Source organism: Artibeus jamaicensis, unplaced genomic scaffold (genome assembly GCF_021234435.1).
Source record: "Artibeus jamaicensis isolate MK-2021 breed Jamaican fruit bat unplaced genomic scaffold, CSHL_Jam_final contig_387, whole genome shotgun sequence".
NCBI lineage: Eukaryota > Metazoa > Chordata > Mammalia > Chiroptera > Phyllostomidae > Artibeus > Artibeus jamaicensis.
In genome coordinates this window covers 1,574,237-1,595,597 of record NW_026521812.1, presented here as the reverse complement: position 1 = coordinate 1,595,597, position 21,361 = coordinate 1,574,237, and the positions used below count along the sequence as shown (strand labels likewise).

The 21,361-nt window shown below is 40.8% G+C and overlaps 1 protein-coding gene and 1 pseudogene across 2 annotated transcripts in view; one reads left to right on the top strand and one right to left on the bottom strand.

The window, feature by feature from the left end:
• MAP3K5 (mitogen-activated protein kinase kinase kinase 5) overlaps positions 1 to 3,226 on the bottom strand; it is a 175,895-nt gene extending 172,669 nt beyond the window's left edge. Inside the window, exon 1 of one of the 2 annotated variants that reach the window (XM_053664821.1) lies at positions 2,447 to 3,226. In XM_053664821.1, coding sequence (XP_053520796.1) covers positions 2,447 to 2,888 — 442 coding nt within the window. In that variant the 5' untranslated portion in view covers positions 2,889 to 3,226. The remainder of the gene's footprint in view (positions 1 to 2,446) is intronic. The other variant, XM_053664820.1, reaches the window with a different exon arrangement.
• Positions 3,227 to 17,252: 14,026 nt separating this feature from the next.
• On the top strand, positions 17,253 to 18,306 carry LOC119051848 (DNA ligase 1-like; annotated as a pseudogene).
• Positions 18,307 to 21,361: the final 3,055 nt, after the last annotated feature.

Below are 21,361 nucleotides of genomic sequence, written 5' to 3'. Positions count from 1 at the left end.
GTGGATGTACTGCAAAGGTCAGCCCGTCCCAGAAACCAAAATCCTGTCAAGCCCATTTTTTTTTTTTTACAGCTTACAAGCTAACAATAGCTTTTATATCTTTTCATGATGGTGGGGAGAGAAATAAAAATAATATTTTTTGAAATGTACACAACTCCAATTTCAGTGTCCATTAATGAAGTTTTATTGGACTACAGTCATAACCATTTGTTTAGGTATTGTTTATGGCTGCCCTTGCATAACAGCAGCAGAGTTGAATAGAGACCGCTCTCTCTGCGAGAGAGACCTCCTGCAAAGTATAAAATATTTACCACCTGGCATCTTCACAGAAAACTCTGCCGAATCCCGCGACATTTACTCTTTTAGAAATCAGAACAAAAGTTCAGCTTCCATCAAACTCAGCAACCCTCAGTTTAGAAAAACGAAGGGTTTGAACAAAACCGATTCCTATCTTCATTCTGTCCAGTCTTCATTCTGAATGAGAAGGCTCAAAGTTCATGTCACTCATACAAGCAGAGGTTAAGCTGGGGCCTGTGCAGTGGAATGGGACACAGATGGCCTGCAAACACTGTTCCTTCTAGAGAGAGTCTTCCCCACTATTCCTCAGCGCACCCAAATGGCTCATGAGGCCCCTGCCAGCTCCTTGCCACATGATTCCCAGATAGAGAGCTTTTCTGGACTCTGAGAGTATATCACCCCAGTTAAATAGAGGCAGCGAGAGGAAAGCATGCTCTTTTAAAGTTAGCCACCAGAAGTGGAATCTGGCATTGACCAGTTGCTACCTGAATCTTGGACCCGATTATGGATCCACTGGTCTTTTCACCTAAGGAGGACAATAAGAAGGCACTTCCTTCACAGGCTTGTTGGGAAAATTAAATGAGATACAGTTCAGATGTCAGGTCTCTTCTAATCTTCCTCTCTCCTTTCTCCAGAGACAGTATTTGGAGAATAAGTAGTAAGTGAGCCTTGCTAGAAAACCTTCAAATTACCTCACAGTTTAAGATTCTTTAACAGAACCATATAAAAAATACCCAATCTCTAAGTACAGTAAAAATAAGCTATTTGGTTGGGTGTTGCACACACATAGCTCTCAGTTCTTTGAAGCTTCTTCCAAATTATAACCCCAAAATAAGAGTGCTGTAATTTTTAGAAAAGTTATGTTCATGCAATTTTTATAGCAAGCCACCCAAAGAACCAACTTACACTACATTATACTCATGTTCAGTTATGAAGACCAACCAAGACTTAAAAAAAAAAAAAAACCAGAACCAGAAAGTCCCAGTTTATTTAGTCTGACTTCCTTAACATAAAGTTCTTCTTGTTCTTTAAATAGTCAGCTTTGGCTGAATTCCAAAACTGACACAAGCCTACTTCAGGTGTTTTGAAGAAACTGAAGAAAATCAGACCTGAAAACAAAATTGGAATGTAAAATCTTTTATGTGATCACAAATGCAAGAACCTTATTGTCTGAAACAACCATTAAATCAAATTTCCTACCCACACTTATAAAAATAAATATATACTCTCCACATTGCTTGCACAGGGTACTAAAAGTTAATTTCAGTACCATCATTTCTAGTATTTGCTAACACACAGCTAACTGCTTCAGTCACTAGACATGCAGTAACACCGAAATCTGTGATAGATTGAAAACTTTATCAATCACTTTAATGGCCAATTTACTTAATAACTTGATATGTTAAGCATATCAGTGTTTCAAACAATGTTAAATTACACACTTTCCAGCTCATCGTGGTATATGGGGTAATAAAAACAGACCCTAGTTCTTTCACGGAAATCCTAAAAAGACACCTCGGAAGTTTAGTGTATGTGACAAGGTTATTACTCTCGGAAGTAATTACTTGAAAGTACAAATTGATAACAAATGGGAAATTCAAGCCACTAAACTTGTTTACGTAAAATGAGTTGGGAAGATCATGACACGACATGCAAATTTATATATGCATTGCGTGCAGCTGGCTTCGTGGCATAAGTCATGGTTTCTGTACTCCCAAAACTACACAGAAAAAAATGAGAACGTCGTCTAAAACAGTCACAGGTACATATATTCGTAGAAGGACGATAGGGGCCCAATCCAAACACAAGAGAAACCAAGACACTGAATGGAAAACGCTGATTGGGACACGTATCGAGCACTGCCGATGAACAGAAGTTGTTTATGAGGACCGCACTGGCCCCAGGGCTCCAGCGCGGGCCGGCTGGTGAGACAGTCGGTCTCCCGCACATACACACACAGGCTCTTGCACCAGTAACCACTTTTTCCCAGGAGCCGTAAGCGCCAGCAGCAGTCGCGCACCACTGCTCACTACCCCTGCGGTGGGGCAAGAAGTAATTAAGTAGGAAGCACGCCTGCTACCCCCCAAACGTATCTTTTCTCCTCCGCAGCGGCCCCTGACTGTGGTGGATAAAGGAGTTACCTACGCACCTGCATTGTAAAAACGGTCCAACACCGTGGTCTCCCCAAAGTCCAGTTTACCAAAATGGAGTGTCTCCAGTGTAGCGCCCACCGTCTCGCACGCCTCCCGCAGGCTCTGCAGGGCCTCGCTCTCGGCTACCACCAGCTGCCCCTGGCTCTCTTCGTTGACCACATATGCCACTGTGGTCCGTCGGCCACCTCCACCACCAGAGTTGCCCCGGCAACGGGTGGCGCTGCTCGCGGAAAGGGCAGCGGGACAGCTAGCGCCAGGGGCAGCGGCACTGTCTACATTCCAGAAGCTGCCCGGTGGCGGCGGTGGTGGCCGGCTCTCCTCGCCGTCCGCCACCGCTCCTCCCGTCCGGCAAATGCCGCCCTCGGCGAAGGCGCACAAGACCGAGGGGGCCAAGGGTGGCACGGAGAAAGTGATGCCCTCGCCAGCCTCCGTGCTCATCCTTCCCGGGCGGGTTGCAGCGGCGTCCCCAGTCCAGCCGCACCGTCTGGGCAGCCACAGCTCCGGGCTGCTCCGGGCGCGCCGGGCTAAGCAGCTGCCATCGCGCGTCGCGCCTTCCGCGACGCGCCGACGCCTCCTCTCCGGCGCCCTTTCTTCCAAAGGGACGCCGCTACCCGGCGGCGTCTCGCCCTTCCTCGGCGCCTCCGTGGCCGCGCTGCTCGCCCGCTTCTGGGAGTAAAGTACAAGGGGTGGAGAAGCGGGCTGAGCGGGAACGGGAGAGACCGCGCTTCCTTCTCTCGGCGGGCGAACGAGTCGACTCGCAAACCAGCTCGGCGGCGCTGCTCAAGGGCGCCGCGCTCGGAGTGTGGAGCGTCTCGGGCTGCCGCCGCCGCCGCGAGTCCCCGGCTCCTTCCGCGCCCGGCGTTTGGGGAGGAGCCAGACAGAGCGCCCTCTGGGTGCGGAGCTACCTGGCCAGCATCTTACCGGCAAGCAGGCTCCCTAGGCGGCGTCTCGGAACAGATCCGCCTCCCTTTTCGGCGGCAGCTCCCTTTCATCTGCTCTATATCTTCCTAGTTTTCTGGCCTTTTTTTTTCTTCCGATTGCTGCAACAGCTTAGTTCCAGCACCAGCCTCACGGCTGGAGTCTCGGCGTTCTCTGCAGCCGCCCGCCCTGTGCGCTACAGGCTTCTAGCCGCCCACTCGTCGCGGCACTGAGCGTCAGGGCCCGCCCCAGAGGAGGGCGCTGCTGGGAAGCTGGAGCCCGGACAAAACTGATCTCGCCGAGACTCCTAGACTTCAGCCCCAGCGCGGCGCCGGGCAAAGGTTTTAAGCCAACAGTCAGGCCCCCTCCTAAGAAGACCTGAACTAGGCTTTTGCCTAGTCCGGAGTGCACGGGACGACAGGATGGCGCAAAAAGTCTCTCGCGAATGCTAAGGTCTCCCGAACTTGCCCTGGGGGCATAGGCAGCGTTTCCCGCGGCCTTGGCGCCCCCCTCTGGCCCCTGCGGGACTCGTTCGATAGTGTGATCTGAAAGGAATCGGGCAGCCCCGGAGTCCCGAGTTGCGAAAGGCGCGAGGATTTCAACGGGCGTTCTAGACCTGGGGCCTAATCTGGGGAGGGTGGTTTATTTGTGACAGTGGCACTCCAGAAGTGGCAGGCCAAATTTATCAGGTCCTCCACTCATATATTTCATTAAAAATTTTCCAATAGTTGTGCTATTATTAATGAGTAATTGATTGGCTCCAACTCCTGGCCGATTTAGCATTCTTAGGATCCTCGACAGCCGCTTTTCCCTCCAGGCCACCCTCCACGCGTGTGCCATATACTTGGGATAAAAGACAAAGTCTATTCCAGACTGGTCAAATCATCAGCTGCCAGTTGAAAGAGGGAAATTAAGTGACTTACTCTGTTCTTTAAATTGAACCACAGGAAAAACAATGCTTGGATTGCTTAAGAGTATTTTTAAAAGATCTACTTATTTAAAGAGCAAAAAACAGTTGTGTAAATTCTCAGAAAACTTCTCCACAATGCTGTAACTTTAGGTAAACCAGTGAAAGTTGCAAGGAAATAAAGTGAACAGGTTTTAGGCTTCTCGTATCCAGGAACTGAGATTGAGCTCTGTGAAAAAGGTAGAAAAATAATGCAAATTACATTCAAGTTTGGGGGAAAAGAAGGATGAAACAGTGGAGTCAAAAGAAGAAAATAGTAATGAGGAAAAAGCCTAGCAGCTGCACAATAGTATCCTTGAGGAAGCAATGTAACTTAAGCTTCTTCTAAAGGTAAGATGGTAGAAGTAAATTTATAGTAAGGAAACTTTATACTCTTCATGTCAACTAAAATCAACATGATCCGCATCTACTTTTAGATTTTATGTCATTAGCATCTATGTATTTAGTGAAATCTGTGATCATATTGCAACAAAATTTTTATGGGCTCCTAATACGTATGCATATTACAGGATTTTCATCTTTATAGATGAGGAGCACAAGGGTAAAAATGTTACCCAATGTCAGACAAGGATTTAGTAACAAGAGCAGGTTCCGGTCGAGAGCCTGTGCCATCCTCTGCTCCTAAGGTGATAAGATCATCTGTCAGCCTGTTTTTTGTTGTGTTTTTTTTAAATTCTGGACATGCAACCAGTTCATCTAACAACCACATAAAGTTTCAAAGAAAGGAGATGAGAAGTCGAGACAGGAGTCTATTTGCCAAATTTTGAATTAAAATATCATGTCAAAAGACCATTTTTACTTCTTATTCTGGAAGCGGTGTACTGTGCCTGTGTTTCAAATTCTTCCACCAAAAGCCAGGGAGAGTTAACTCTTGTGGAATCATCTGAGGCTAAAGTCAACAAGGCTAGATGTTGTTTGTGTTGATCGATACCTCTGTTTTGTCTTGAAGTTTGCCATTTGTGTCGTAATTGTGTTATTTTTATATATAAGGGAGTACACCCTGAAACACAGAATTTATTTATACAAAATTGTATATTTATTCTTACACGTTTAAGCCAGTCACCTTCAGAATACTTTCCATCTGATGTAATATACCTATCAAGATGTTTTTTTCCACTACTCAAAACAATTTTTGAACTCATCATTTTTGATGCTTTTTAGTGCTTCTGCTGTTTTTTGTTTCACCTCTTCGACGCTGGTCAACATTTCCCTTTGAGGACTTTTGTCATTCAAGAAACAAACAAAAAAAAGTCACTCAGTGGAGGAGGGTCACGTCATTTTTGGTCAAAACTGCTGAACACTCAGCACGTGTGGCAGATATACTCACAAATCACCCATCATGAAATGGGCAAACATGTTGAAAGAATTTTAAAAAACATTTTTACTGAAGGTCAACACAGCCTCTTACAGCAACGCCAGCTGGAACACTGACACAGATGGGTTCCTAGAACACTCACCTAGTAGGGGAAACCCGTACTACAAGGGGTCCACCCTCCAGAAGATAATTCTGGTGCTTGGAGGGTTCTACCCTCTTAAAAAAATATTTTGGATTTCTTAATCCTCCAATAAAAGTCTGGAAGATGACCTGCTTTCTTTGGATATCCAGTAGCTTCAAATTCTCCCTCCAGCCACTTTAACACAGTTCTGAGCGATGGTTCTTCATCATAGGCAAAGATCAGATTCACATGAGAAGTTTTACGTTGAGCCCCACCCCACACCCCAAAAGAGATGTGATTTAACTAATTTTAAGAACAAGACTCCTTTAGTAGGCCAATAGGATTTTATAAAGCAAGGTTATCATCTAGAGATCTTATTTGGGGGTTCTTTTCATCCTAAGCGATTTAGTAAATGCTTTAAAATAAACAGACTTACTAGAGTTTAGCTACAAAAGTACTATTAGGGTTTTCAGCACCTAAAGAGATTGAAATGAACTCTAAAGATGAGTAAAATGATTCTCCGCAGGTGAAAATAGACATCTGTCCTGCTGTTCCTCTGACAGAAGCCATGTAAGGGGGTAATGAATGACACACCCAAATTTGTGGCATAAAAGCTTACTTCGAGTTCCATTATAAGCCATTTTAAAATCATGCATTACTTATAAAAGATTTAAACTATAATGAATAAGTAAGTGACTTTACTGAATTAAGTATTATATATGTCATATTGAATGACCACTGTAAAAGATATGATAGAGTCCAATTTGTTAAAATATTTAGACAAAAATCTTTTACCTGGGTTTTTCACCATAAAATTACCATATACTTTATCTTTTGAATCATCATAGCAAATATTTAAGCCTAAATATTAATAATGACAGAGGGTATTCAGGAAATGGTTAAAGTAAAAGTAAAAAGTAAGAAAGGAAAACATGTTGCTATTTAAATTTCAATTAATTAAAATTAAATAAAAATTTAGTTTCTCAGTCACAACAGCTATGTTTCAAGTACTCGATGGCCATATGTGGCTAATGACCATTCTACTGGCTAATGCAGACATAGAATGTTTCCTTCATTGCCGAAAATTCTACTGTTAAAGTAAAAAATTCCACTGTTATAGAAAGAAAGCTATTTGCTGTAATTTCCCCAAAGATTTGCATTTGTTCATTTAGTACTATATTAAGCTTTAGGTATTAAGCAATTAGTAAAGTATGATCCGAGTGGTGCTACCTGGAGAGACAGCTACATAAAGAGCCTGAGTTGCGATAGAATGTGCACTAGAAGGGGGGGGGGGGTCAGAGCTCCACCTACCCATGCAAGAGCATGCAAAATGTATGAACATAAGACCATATAGTGAATCTAGAAAATTGCAAGTTGTTCAAGTACTGATACATGTCAAAGTGAAAGTAGCAATAATTTTGTAGTAATAGTTTTATAGCTGTGCTACCACCACCATTACTACCACTCTACAGCTACTCATTATTCCTATAAAATGACCCCTCCTTTTACTACTAGAGGGCACATTTGATGGCAGTGATTAAGAAACAAGTTTGGCTCAGACTCTTCTGGCTCAGTGGGTTGGGTGTCATCCCACAAAACAAAAGGTCGCGGGTTCAATTTCCAGTCAGGGCACATGCCTAGTTGTGGGCCAGGTCCCTGGTTGGGGGTGTGCAAGAGCCAACTAATGCTTCTCTCACACATCAATGATTCCCTCTCTCTAAAATTAAGTAAAATCTTCAAAAAATAAAAAAGAAGCAAGTTAGAAATCAAGGCTGAGGCCAGATTTTGAAGCATTTCAGTGAAAGGTAAGTTTACATTCATCATGTAAGAAAAGGAAACATTCAAGGATTTCAAGCAGAGGAATATTTGATCCAGTCTGTATTTTAAAAAGAGAGCTGTGACTGGTGTAGAGGATTGGACGTGTAGCTAAACCCAAAAGAAGTTAAGAGACTTCTGCACTATTCCAGGTGCAGCCTAGCAATGGGGCAGTGGCTCCCCAAGGTGGAGTGTTTGATGGGCTCTTTGATACGCTTCTTCTAATAGCATAGTTGCCAACTTATTAATTTAGCTTTTTGTCCTAATGAGCTACAGCAATTTTAATACAGGTAAATGGTTCTCTTACCATTTCGTGAAAGGAAGACCCTGATCTCATCTATTTCCTCTGGCCCATGATGACCCACGTCCCATCCACATGCTCACCACCTCCCACATTGTCAGATTGTCGCTTTCTTCTCCCCTCGCTTCCACTAACATTTTTGACTATGAAAGACATCCCTTTAATTTAGATTAAAAAATCATGAACAATTTACATACATAAGGTGACAGCAAGAGTTTCTGTGTAAGCAATGGAAACAAAGACTGCTAAAACCAAAAAATGAAGTTTTTGTGAAGATATTGGGGCTCACAGCATGAATAAAATATGGGGCCCACACTCAGAAAAGGCAAAAAAACCAAGGCTTCAAAGGCCAGAGCTATACCTGAGGTCACTCCACAGGAAAAGTGCCTATGACTTTGTCCCAAATAAACATCACGGTTATTTTCTTTGACTGTACTGTTAAAAACATATGTCCCCTAGAATTAATAGTACTAGTTCATGAATACATAAGACAAATCAATGAGTCAGAGTAAAAAATGCAGAAAAAGACCCAATTACACATGAAAATTTAGTGTGAGATAAAAAACAACCTTCTGGGGAAAAAGGGATTTTAAAAAGTGTCATTGGAATAACTGCCTAGCTCTGTGGAAAAGCTAAACTTGGATTCATTCCTCATACCATACACCAAGAAAAATTCCAAATGGATATGAGATTTAATTTTTAAAAGATAAAACTACACAAGTACTCAATAAATACATGGGTAAATTTTCAACTGAGAAGTAAAAGAAAACTTTCAGGACTATGACTCAAAATCCAAAAGTGAAAAAAAGGGAAAAATAGATAAGCTTGTAACATTAAAAGCAAAAAAGTCTTCATGCAGCTAAAGATATTATAAAATGGAAAATATATCTGTAACTGATACCACAGCTCATAAAGTGAATGTCTAAATATAGAGAAGAGACCAAAATCTCATAGAAAAATCAACTATAGAAAGCCAGAGGCAATTCATAAACATGAAAATATGGATAAATGAACCCATACAAAGATGTTCGATTTCATTTATAATAATATAAATGCAAATTAAAATTGCACTAGCATTCCACTTTTCACTTACTATGTTGGCAAAAATCCGAAAGTGTGATACAACTTGTATTGGTGAGGCTGCAGAAAACAGGCCCTCATCCCTTTCTGGTGGAATAAAAAAGTAAGTCCTGCAGAGGGAAATTGGCAATATCTAGCAAAATTATACATAGGTTTACCCTTTGACCCAGCAATTCACTTCTAAAAATTTCCCCCAAAGATACAGTGGTAAAACTAAAAAAGGCATTTTTACAATTTTAGTATAATTTACAATAGCAAAAAAAAAAAGAAAGAAGGAAAGTTGCTCGAGTGTTCATCAGTCAGAATGTGTTTTAATAAACTGTGATAAATTCACTAAATGTAATACTATGCAACTAGTAAGAAAGAAATGCTGGCTAACTCTATCCTGGTTATTTATCCTGGGAGGGCACTTCTAGGTCCTATTTCTTTTTCATGGCTAGAATCAGAAATCCAAGTAACTATTTTTTAAAGAAACATGTTATATTCCAATTGAATTTTGTAGTATAAACACATACACACATATGTGTGTCTCAATTTCTTAATAAAATGGCAACATAATATACATAATTTTCTGCCCCTGTATTTCTGGGTATTGGACCACAGGTAGTGCATGACAGGGAACCCTGAATGAGGGTAAATGAATGACATGACCATTCTGTCAGGAGCAATTACTGGATAGTGGTTTCGGGAAGAAGAGAAACAGAGGCCAGGTGCTTTTGGTTGAGGATAAAAAGATTGGAATTTGGAGAGACTTGCGTGGTTAGAATGCGAAGGACAGAGCAGTTAAGAGGAGGAAGCTATGGAGAGACTGCACAGAGTTCCAGAAATCTGCACACAAGGTCCTCTGAGTCGTTGACTGAAAACCATCTGCACATGTATAGGCTAAAACCTTGTAAGTCCGGGCAAGAACGACTTCTGAGAAAAATATCAGGGAACTGTAGCATGAACAGTTCCAAGAACTCACACAAAGCTGGTAATTACTTGGGTTCCCTCCAGCCAGAATGGAAAGAACTCACTGAATACATGGAGCATGCGCCGAGATTCTAGAAAAGTCCCAATTTAGAAGTGAGCTATATTATCCCTAGGGTAAAGGCCGTTTAGGCCTGCCTTATAAGCAAGCTTAGAAACAAGAAAGTTGCCCATAAATAACTGCTTGCCAAAAAAAAAAAAAAAGCCCTGATACCTTTTAAAGAATTATATAAAAATTATAGCATTCAATAAAGTAAAACTCTTAATGTCTGGCATCTTATCAAAACTTAACCAAGAAAGGAGAAATAAAGTGCTTCTTACCAAGGAGAAAAATCAGTTGTAGAAATAGATCCAGAAGTGATGGAGATGATGCCTAACAGATAAAGACATTAAAATAGTTATTATGCATATGCAAAAATGCTCAAACTTTCAAAAGAACACATAGACATAATGAGGAGAAAAATGAACCTGGCTGGTGTAGCTCAGTGGATTGAGCGCGGGCCTGCGAACCAGATGATCGTGGTTCCATTCCCAGTCAGGGCACATGCCTGGGTTGCAGGCTGGTTCCTGGCAGGGGATCCACGATATGCAACCATACATGGATGTTTCTCTCCCTCTCTCCTTCCCTTCCCCTCTAAAGATAAATAAATAAAATCTTTTTAAAAATTTGACTTACATTTAAAGATTTTAAAAAAATGAAAGATTCAGCAAAGAACCAAATGGAATTTCTTGATGTGAAAATGCAGTATTTAAAAATAAAATTTAATTGGCTTGTTACTAGCTGATAAAACACTACAGAAGAAAATATCAGTGAACTTGAAGTAATAGAAACAGAATTTATCTGAAATAAACTATAGAGAAAACGGACTGGAAAAGAATAGCAGAACCTAGTGAACTGTGGAATAATATTAACTGGTCTAAAATACATGTCGTTTGAGTCTCAGAAAGGTTAAAAAAACATTGTTCTGGTGAAAGCTTTTAAATTGACTTTGCTGTTTTCTGAATTACAAGTGTTTTTATTTTCAAAAGACAAACACACCCCCCCATGAAGTTTATACCATGTTATGTATTATTATTTTACTTGAACAGTATGCTCTGTATAAATCCAAATGATCAATAGTATTGGTCATTTGTAGTCCTCCTACTTATTACAAATTTGTGTATGGTTGGGGGTGGAGAGAAACTGCAGTGTGGTTTTCCCCTATTATAAATGTTCTCGGCTGTGCCCCCTATAAACGCATCTTTGCTGTGCTGTTAGGGTGCAGGAAAGGTTTGCAGGGTTTTTTGTGTGTCTTTTTAGGAGGTAAACTGTTGTTTTCTATTTATGTGAACAATTTAGTCAGACTTGCCAGAAAATATTTTTATTGACTTTCCTCAAAAGTTTTTTACATACTTTAAATGAATATTAATTTTTAGTTGGGCTTTCCATCATTCATCAACCACTTCTCTGCTCATTTATTATCTCTCCTGTGTAACTGTTATGTTTATACTGGTTTAATAGTTTGATATGGATTCCTCTAAAAGTGAGGCATTTAATTACTATCATTAATAAAATAATTAGCCTCTCATTACTATTGGCCCTGACTCACTCTAAGAATGAATCATACTCAAGAAAAGATAAATGAGCTAACTGAAAAACATAAACAGCCCAATCGCATTATGTAACGTATTTCCAATAGCATTTTACTTTTTGCATTTCAAAATTATTTATCAAATATTAGCAAATGCTTAGGTAGTTTTAATCAAAATTACTAATCATAATACTAGTACTACTAATACTAATAATAAACGACTAATAAACTCACCCTACAAAAATTCCTAAAGCCATATAGTTATAGAAAATTTTTGTATATGCTTATCTGGTACTGATGTATGATAAAGGAATTAATAAAATCATTCCAAGCCTAAATGTATATTACATTAGAACAAGATTCAAAGAAGAATAGGAGAATGGAGTTCAAGGAGAAAAGGATGTGATAAATTTTCTAACAGTTAAAAATGACTTTGTTCATGCATTTTAAAAAAATTGAACATAGTGGTAGACAACCTCTCTCACGATGATCCATGGCTCCTAGCGTTTACGCCCTGTGCAGCCCCATCCCCTGCAGGGTGGGCCTGGCCTCACGACTTGCTTCTAACCAAAAGCATACACACAGCAAAGTCACATAGTGATGGGATGCAGCTTCTATGTCTAGGATGCAAAAACACTGTGAAATCTGCCTTGCTCGACCACTTTTGTTCTCGCTCTCTCTCTACTTCTCCCTCCCCCAAACGCAAATGCATCCCGCCAACGTGTATGTAAGTGAAATTGGGAGTGAATTAATCTTAGTCAGGTTTTCAGATGAGACTGACCTGTTGACTGAAGTCTTGTGAGAGACCTTGAGTAATCCGACCCAGAAAAGCTGTGAGAAAATAAATGGTTGTTTTGAGCTGCTATAGCAGTAGACAATTTGTTACAAAGTGCTGGATAAGTAATACAATAATCGTGAATGTCAGATGCCTATTATTTTTAGAATCTACTGGATACATTTAAGACTGATAAAATATTTTGATTTGTAAAATGACGTCTCAGTAAGCTTGAAATTGCATCATTTGCTGCTGTTAGAGCTTGAGAGAAAACTTTTTAGATGGCAACTAAAAATGTGTGTGGGTTTCATAACTTTTCTAAATTACTTTGGGGAATGTGTGAGTAAAAATTAGCAGTGTCCTAGCAGTACTGGGAAACCCTCATTTCTTAGTGACAGCGAAAAGAGGTTAAGGGGAAGAATGAAGAGTAAAATGGGAACTAGATGGTTAAATTTCCTGACTTAAAGAAGTAAAGTGAACACCTGAGCCAAGCTAGAAAGTGCAACTAAAATAATAACCTGTACTAGTTAAGAACTTACAGTTACACATGCCACCTCATCTAGTCATCACAACCACCCTCTGAGGGAGTGGATATCATTATGGAGATTTGAGGGGGGACCAATTCATCACACCCCATTTTACTCTGTGCAGCTGAGACTACAGAAGAGACACCCATTTATCCAGCCATTTACACATTGGAGCCAAGATCCATTTATGGCATAATTCCATCCATTTATCGCACTTATCCAACAGATAACCAAGGGTCCATAAGTATATGTGCTGTAAACCTGCCTACAAGCTGGAAGTGGACAAATAGCTGTCATCACAGCTATTTGTAAAAAGTAAAAAGTGGGAGACTTGGGTTCAGTGCTGTGTCTCTGATTCTGGAGGACTGTGTTCTTAACAGCCCTGCCTTTTCAGAAGATGAGGAAAATGATCAAATGCATTTTCTGCTATGTTCAGATTATCTCGATCATGCATCGATTTTTGTCTCTATACATAGAAGCACAGTACACATATCCTAGACCACAATGTATACATATGTGAAAGCATGTATAAATGTATCTATTCTCTAGCTATTGATTATACCCCAATAAAGGTGAAAAAAGTCACAATAAGGTTGTGCATGACAGATGACGACCATTTGCCTTAACCCTCTTGGCACTGCAGTGTCTTAGAGTTCAACCTATTTAGTACCTATAAATCTTTTCAAATTTTTTTCTTCCATGAGCCCCAGAAATGCCATTTTTTCATAAATTGTTAATCGGAAGTTAATATCAACATCACAGAATGAGTGTAACCACATTGCATTCTTATAATTTCAGTCTAAAAACAAAGAAAACTAGAATTCTAGGCTGGCCTCTCCTGCAGAATTACAAATGTACAATTCCTGTTTGGCTTTGCAATATGTAGATTAGTTTATCTAACTTCATTATGGTCTTCAGGTACTCCCTAGAAATGACTGATCTAGCAAAACCTGCCAATTTTATATATAAAGAAACAAAAATCTAGGGAAAGTATAGAATTGAGAAGTAAAATAAATGGACAATGAAATAAAAACTCAGTATTCTTTGTCCTATAGCCTAATTGCATTTAAAAGAGTACTCCTCAAGTAATCAATTCAAAAACTCACAGGCAATAAATTTCTAGCAATGGAATTTCACACAGTGCTTAACTTGACTTTCATGGACACCCCTAACAAACCTGGACTTTACTTGGAAAGTAAGGTGTTGAGAAGGGTGCAAAAGGAGGTAAAGGAGGGATAGAATATAAGAAATATTTCATGTCTCCTATTTTTAATTTTCCAGTTGAACTTAGATATTAAACATTTATGGAAGGTTTACTGAATATTGCACATTCTTCAAGTACGTGGAGACACAACCAAATTAGACCTGGATTTGACTTCAAGGTACCCAAATCCAGTATAGGAATGTGGTTGATTTATTTACACATCTAATGACTTTTATTCCAGAAAACTTCTCCAATGGAATGAAATCTTTTACAATGCTAGAGTCATGTACGGCTAGGTAAAAAGTGGCCAATGTCTCAGAACCCCTTAGAATTTTTTTCTGTGGTCAGGGTCACCATAAACAGTTTATCTAGCTGGAACCAGCCTCTGTCCTTTGCAGGGAGACTACCCTATTTTTAGCTTAGTTTGAATAAATCCTCCTGCACCACTCTTTGCCAAGGTTCCAGCTGCTTTCTGTTTGCTCACTTCAATATTATATTAACCTCTCTTTAGCACTGCAAAAAAAAAAACTTCAGAATTTTTTTAGACATGTGAATGCCTATGTCAGGTCCTTGGGATATATCAGTGAACATAACAGGCAAAGATTCCTGGCTCAGTGGAACACACAATATATTCCCGTTACTACACAAAATAGTAATTGGAATAGATATAAATTTTTTTCTCATGTAACATAAGTGTAGATTTAGTCAGTCCAGGACTCCACTGGTAGCTCCGTTGTCACCAGAGATCTTGACTCCTTGGCCATTTCTTCTTTCTCAGCCTTATCTCATAGCCTCCATCCTCTGGGTCACCTCATGATCAGAAAATACGTGTTGTGGTCCAGCCATCACATCCAGATTCCAGGCAGCAGGAAGAAGGAAAGTGCAGGCAAAGGGCATGCCAGCATGCTAGTCAGCTCTTCTAAAATAGCTTTCCTAGAAGCCTCACCCAACTATGTCTCCTTAGAGAAGGCGTACCTGCCAGGGAGGCTGGAAACTGGCTGTAGACCTGGGCACATACATACAACCAAAATTTAGGAGTTTTGTTACTAAGGAAGAAAGGAAGAACGGATACTGGGTAGGCAACAGTCTTTTAAAAGGCACAGCTCTCTTAATCTTCACCACGAGCTGTGTGTGTGAGTGTGTGTGTGTGGATAGATATAGATAGATGTATAAGAAGAAATTTTAGAGCATCACACTGGAGAATCATCATATACGTGTAGTTGTTTTGGGGTGGTTGTACATGCTCTTTCAAAAATAATATCATGAATTCTAAGTATTAGACTTCTATGCAGCTGTAAAATTTTAGAGTGCTGATTACTCCATCTAGATAGTTAAGTGTTTAAGGAGTGTGGGTGATACATATGCTGCCACTCATTTCCTTTAGTGAAATCCCCTATTCTTGGTTTTCAAAATAATCTGCAAGGGTCTTAATGTATTTATAATCTGAATTAAAGAATATCTCTACTGAACTCTTACATAAGCCAGAGGTGGGAAACAAGCCTGCTCTGAGATGTTCTGTTTTTGGTTCAGGAGAGATGGTGTGTGTCCCTAAATTCTTGGCCTCTTAGACACATGGCAGGCAGAGAGAGTGCAGTCGGCATCTCCCTTCTTCTCTTGACCACACCCTTAGCTCCAGGAGGAAAACTGCGCCTCTAAAGCACTGTGCAGCGGAATTCAGCTGGGGCTCAGTCCCCCAGGAGCTGACTTCCATCCTTTTGGCCTGAGTTTCCTAATTTGTACAGTGAAGGTGATTAAGTTCAATTGGTGTCACAGCTATTTATTTAACTGTTAGAATAATCCCTGATTTCTTGAAAGGTTTCTAATTCATAGTGTCTATGTCCTTTTATTTTTATCTTAGAAACCACTTTGATGGAAGACAGGCCTATGGAATCAATAAAAGCAGTTATAGCACTTATTTTAGTTGTCCTAACAGAGGCCACATTCACATAACTTTTATTACAGTATACTTTTATATTGTTCTATTTTATTATTAGTTATTGTTGTTAACCTTTTACTGTGCCTAATTTGTGAATTATACTTTATCATGGTTATGTATGTATTGGTAAAACACAATGTATAGGGTTTGGCACTACCTGCACTTTCAGGCATCGATGGGGGGGGGTCTTGGAACATAACCCCCAGTAGATTAGGGAGACTACTGTACACATGTTTGAAAATACAAATGGTGGCACTTTATAAGCACTGTTCTGCACTTGCTTTTTTTTCAGTAAAACAATCTACTGCTTTCTGAGGAGGGGGAACAGAAAAATTAAGGGTCTGGAGTGAGACCCTTAAGAGTGTACTTCTCACTGTGCACTCACTTTTTGATCAATTTTTAACCACGAGCACATATTAATTTTTCAATTTAAAACATACATAAAAGATAGCTTCTGTATATTTTTAATATGGGGGGACCCCAAGAAATGGAATTTATTTTTTTAACACTGTGTTTATTCTCACATATTTAAACTTCAGTCACCTTCAAAGTGCTCTCCATTTGATGCGATGTACCTATCAAGACTTTTTTCCCACTGCTGGAAACAGTTCTTGAACTTGTCAATTTTGATGTCTTTGTGTGCTTCTGTCATTTTTTGTATCACCTCTTCCATATCAGCAAAATGTTTCCCTTTGAGGGCATTTTTCATCCAGGGAAACAAAAAAGTCACTGGGGCAAGACCAGGTGAATAGGAAGGGTGGGGCACGAGAGTCACGCTGTTTCCGTCATGAAATGGGCAAACTTGTTTGAAGAGTCTTCGAAACAAGTCCCCTGAAGCCCAACCCAGCCTCTCACAACAACGCCAGCTGGTCCACTGATGCAGATGGGTTCCTAGAACGCTCATGTATCGGGGGTGGTCTGTACTATGAGGGGCCACTGTTCAGAAGATAATTTCCGGGTTTTGGGGGTTCCCCTTGTATTTGGATGAAGATCTTATAAACAAATGGTAAGATTTTGAAGAAAGCCAATTCAAGGTCATTTTACTTCTGCATCAATTTTGTGGCATCATTAACTTCCTACTTCTTAAGGAACATGATTTTTAGCAACATTTACTTTCTGAATCAAACTTTGGATTGTGATGCTACCCCAAATCAACTCGCCACTAAAAGGAAATGTTATTTTGTTGTCCATGATATATAGAATCCAATATTTGTGATAAAGTGTGGCTACCACCTGATGGTCTTAATTTGGATAAAAATAACCTTCTATTATAATTGCTGGTCTTTATGACAAGGTCGAGGTCATGGTGTTCAGAGAGAAAGAGGACGGGGGCCTGGAATGGCTCCTGGAACACTGCAGGCGGAGCCTAGGGCTCCCCCTGGAACCAGTGTTGGCCAGCCCCACCCTGGGCATCAGCGAGGTTCTAAAAGGCTTCAAAGAGGCAGATTTCACTGTGAGTACAAAAGTGATGGGCAGAGAGCACAGATCGATGTTCTGGAAGGCAGGAAGGCGACGATCTTTAGCAGTACTCAGGAAGAGAATACCGGCAAGTGCCCTGATACCATCAGCCGCAGCCCCAAGATGAAACTCCGGTCAGTCGCATCTTTCATCCTGCACATGGAAGCCGAGGCCTGGGACCAGGAAAAGAAGCAGATCCGGCCATTCAAGTGCTCACCGCCCGCAAACACAAGCAGGTGGACTCAGCGGAGACCCAGGTGCAGGTGTGTTTGTATGCCTTTGATCTCATCTACCTCAATGGAGAGTCCCGGGTACTGAGCCCCTTTCTGGGTGCAGGCAGCTGCTGCAGAACTTCATGGAGACCAAGGGCGAGTTTGTCTTCTTCACCTCCCTGGTCACCAAGCACACGCACCAGATCGCCAGCATCACACAACTGGCTCAAGCTGAAGAAGGACTACCTGGAGGGCGTGGGCGACCCCCTGGGTCTCCTGGTGATTGGTTCCTACCTGGGCCTCTGGAAGCCGACGGGCCGCTATGGGAGCTTCCTGCTGGCCTCCTATGGCCGACAAAGAGAGTGAGGAGCTCCAAGCCATATGCAAGCATGGAACTGGCTTCACCCTCCTGGCCCTGGTGCTTCCTACCCCACATCTGGGCAGGTTGCATGAGAGATCAAGTTCTCCCATCTCTCCCTCTCCCCTAGATACCCCGTGGCCACAGGCCTGGTGGACAGGGAGAAGGGGATGTCCCTTAGCTTCTCTCAGTTTGTTAGCTTCAGTGAAGACTAGAAACTGTAGGAAACAACCACAGGTGCCCAGGTGGCCTGTCTGTACAAGCAGCAAAGTCAGATTCAGAACCAGGAGGGCACAGACTTAGACTCCAACCTGGAGGACTTCTACTAGGCCTTGCCTGTGTGTACAGGGTACCTCGCTATCACCTCTGTTGTTAAGGTCACCTGGTGTGCAGCCATGCTGCTTGGTCTGTGCATGAAGAGGTGGCTTAAGCCAGGGATTTAGTTAGTCATTTATTGTCAATAATTATTGAACACCAGAGAGAGAGAGAGAAAGAGAGACTGGGGAAGGGGGAGAGAGATGCAAAGGATCAGAATCTATCATAATGGAGTACCAAAATGGTAAAGCAATATGTCCCAAAACACAAAGAACAGAGACTCCTGGTACTCAGTCCACTGCTTTCTCTGCTTTAAAAGAAAGCTATACTCATTATCAACTTATAAGTATTTTATTCACTACATTTGTCACAAAAAGGATATAACTTCTATAACCCCCCAAAACAGGGAAAATAGGAAAAACAATTTCAATTCTTACACGCTTTATTAGGCTTATGCTCTTTTCAAATTTAGAAGTTAATTTTTAGCGATAAGGTGGAATTGCAGAAAGTGTTCCATCCTAAAGAAGACTCTGGAAGAGGAATGGATTGGCTTGTGCAATAAGAAGGTAAAGACTTTTCCTGCGTAGGGGGCAGCTTTAAGAACACCCGGAAAAGTCTGTGGGTGTAGGGAACAAAAGGATCTTTCAGAAGAAATCTGCAGGCAATCCATGTTAGTGAGGTGGCGGAGGGGAGATTTTACTTTCTTTTTTAGCTTCTTGAAAGTTTTCTCTTTGAAGATTAGTGGAGAATAAAACTAAGTTCTAAAACCTTTCAATTTACTTAAGGACATCGATTGTCACTAAGTTTTGCTTGCAATGCACCATTCTTATTTACTTTTAAATTATGACAATTTTTTGGAGGAGATTTAAGTGTACAGCCAAACCGAGGGGAAGGTACCAAGATGTCCCTTATAGTGCCTGCATCCACACAGGTGTGCTCTTCCTCATTACCAACATGCACACCCCCTACTCCAGCATGGTGCATTTGGAGGAAAGAGCAAAAATAGGGAATATTTAGAAGGAAATTGCCTTTTTTAAAAGGCAGTTTAACTAAACTGCCCAAATTATTAACATTATAAATGTTGATGCATGAGAAAGGTGCCATTCTTGTTCTAACCAGTCTGGGATCAAACTTTAATAAATCTTCCCAGTCCTGCATCAATGCCTGGATGTACGTCTGGACCACCATATAACCAATTAACCCCTGAAGGACTCCTGCAGCCGGGTCACCTGATTACCCCTGAAGGAATCCCAAATACATCCTCCTGAGTTTCGTTATCCAAACCACAAGGAGGTGACCAGACCTCCGGGCACCCAACCTCTGGACCATCTGGCACCCACCTGACTGATAACCGCCCGGGATCAATTCTAGGACTAAGAATGCAGGACTGGTCATTCTCGACAATGTATTTGTTGCTACAAGAAATTTTAACTTTTCTTTCTTCTTTGGAACATTTCTGGGCTTTTGCCTGTATTTCCAGTTTGCAAACTCTAAGACCCTTGAGTAAATATCATGTATTTTTACACAGCTTGCAGATTCTGGTTGAGTTCATTTGATAATTTGTTACAATTGTTGAATCTACATTGATATGCCATAATCAACCAAAGTCCCTAGTTTACATTAGGGCTCATTTTTGGTGTTACATGTTCTATGAGTTTGGACTTGTATCCAACATTATGATATTATACAGAGTAAGTATTTCACTGCCCTGAAAATCCTCTGTGCTCTGCCTCATTGTCTCTCCCAACAATCTCTCACCCTGAACTCCCAACCCCTGGCAACCATGGATCTTTTTACCACGACAATAATTTTGCTTTTTCCAGCATGTCATGTGGCTGAAATTATACAGTATACAGCTTTTTCATATGGGCTTCTTTTACTTACTCATATGCATTTCAGTTTGCATGTCTTTTCATGGCTCGATAACTCATTTTGGGGGGTGAACTGTGTGCTGTTTTTTATCATGTTTTCAATGGAGAAACACACCATCTCTTCACAAAATAGCTCTCGAAAAATACAGGTAGTACAGATACAATAAAATAAAGCAAACTTCAGTCATGAGACACTACATACATCATGTAGAAGTAACTGCCCGATCTCCAGGTTATGAAGACTAGAGTTAAAAAGTCACTACATAGAAAAAGTCCAGGTTTCCAGCTTGACAAAACTTGAGTGCAGTTATATGAACTGTTTAATGAATGGAGTTTTCCCCGATGTGTAAACAAAATGACAAGACTCAATCTGTGCCTGGCAATTTTGGTCTAACTCTGAAGCTACACAGAACATGCAGACACCTTGTACACATCACCTGTTAGTATGACCATTTTTTTTTGACTCATTGCTTTTTGGCACTAAATAATATTCTATTGTCTGGATATACCTTAGTTTATCTGTTCACCTCTGAAGGATATCTTGACTCCTTCCCAATTTTGGCAATTATGAATAAAGCTGCTATAAACATCCATGTACAGATTTTCTGTGGAAATAAGTTTTCAACCACTGTGGGTAAACACCAAGGCAGGCAATTGCTGGATCATATGGTAAGAGGATATTTACCTGTACAAGAAACCACCAAACTGTCGTATTTCAAGGTGGCTGTACCCTTTTGTATTCCCATCAGCAATTTATGAGAGTTTCTGCTGCTCTGCAGCATTGTTAGCATTTGGTGTCAGCGTTCTTGATGTTGGCCATTCTTGTAGGTGTGTAGTGGTACCCAGTTCTCTTTACCATTCTCTAAGTCATTTGAGTTCCAGATCCTTCACTGTTCTTGCCCTTCTCAGGAAGCCCTATTTTATAAAGAAATTGAGGCTCAAAGAGATAAATTATTTGTTCGAAATTATGCAGTCAGCAACATCAGAGCTGAAATTTGTATTCATCATTATTTGCAATAAAGCGATTCCCAAAGCACTCCTTTTTTACAGTGAATCATGTTGTTCAATAAAACATCAAGGAGCCCAGGGGTTGTGAGAAGCATGCCAGACAACTTCAAAGATTTCTATATTTTTCAGATGAAAGCATGTCTGCCTTCTTGACCAAAAGGATTCAACAAATTTGAAAGAAATCGGCATT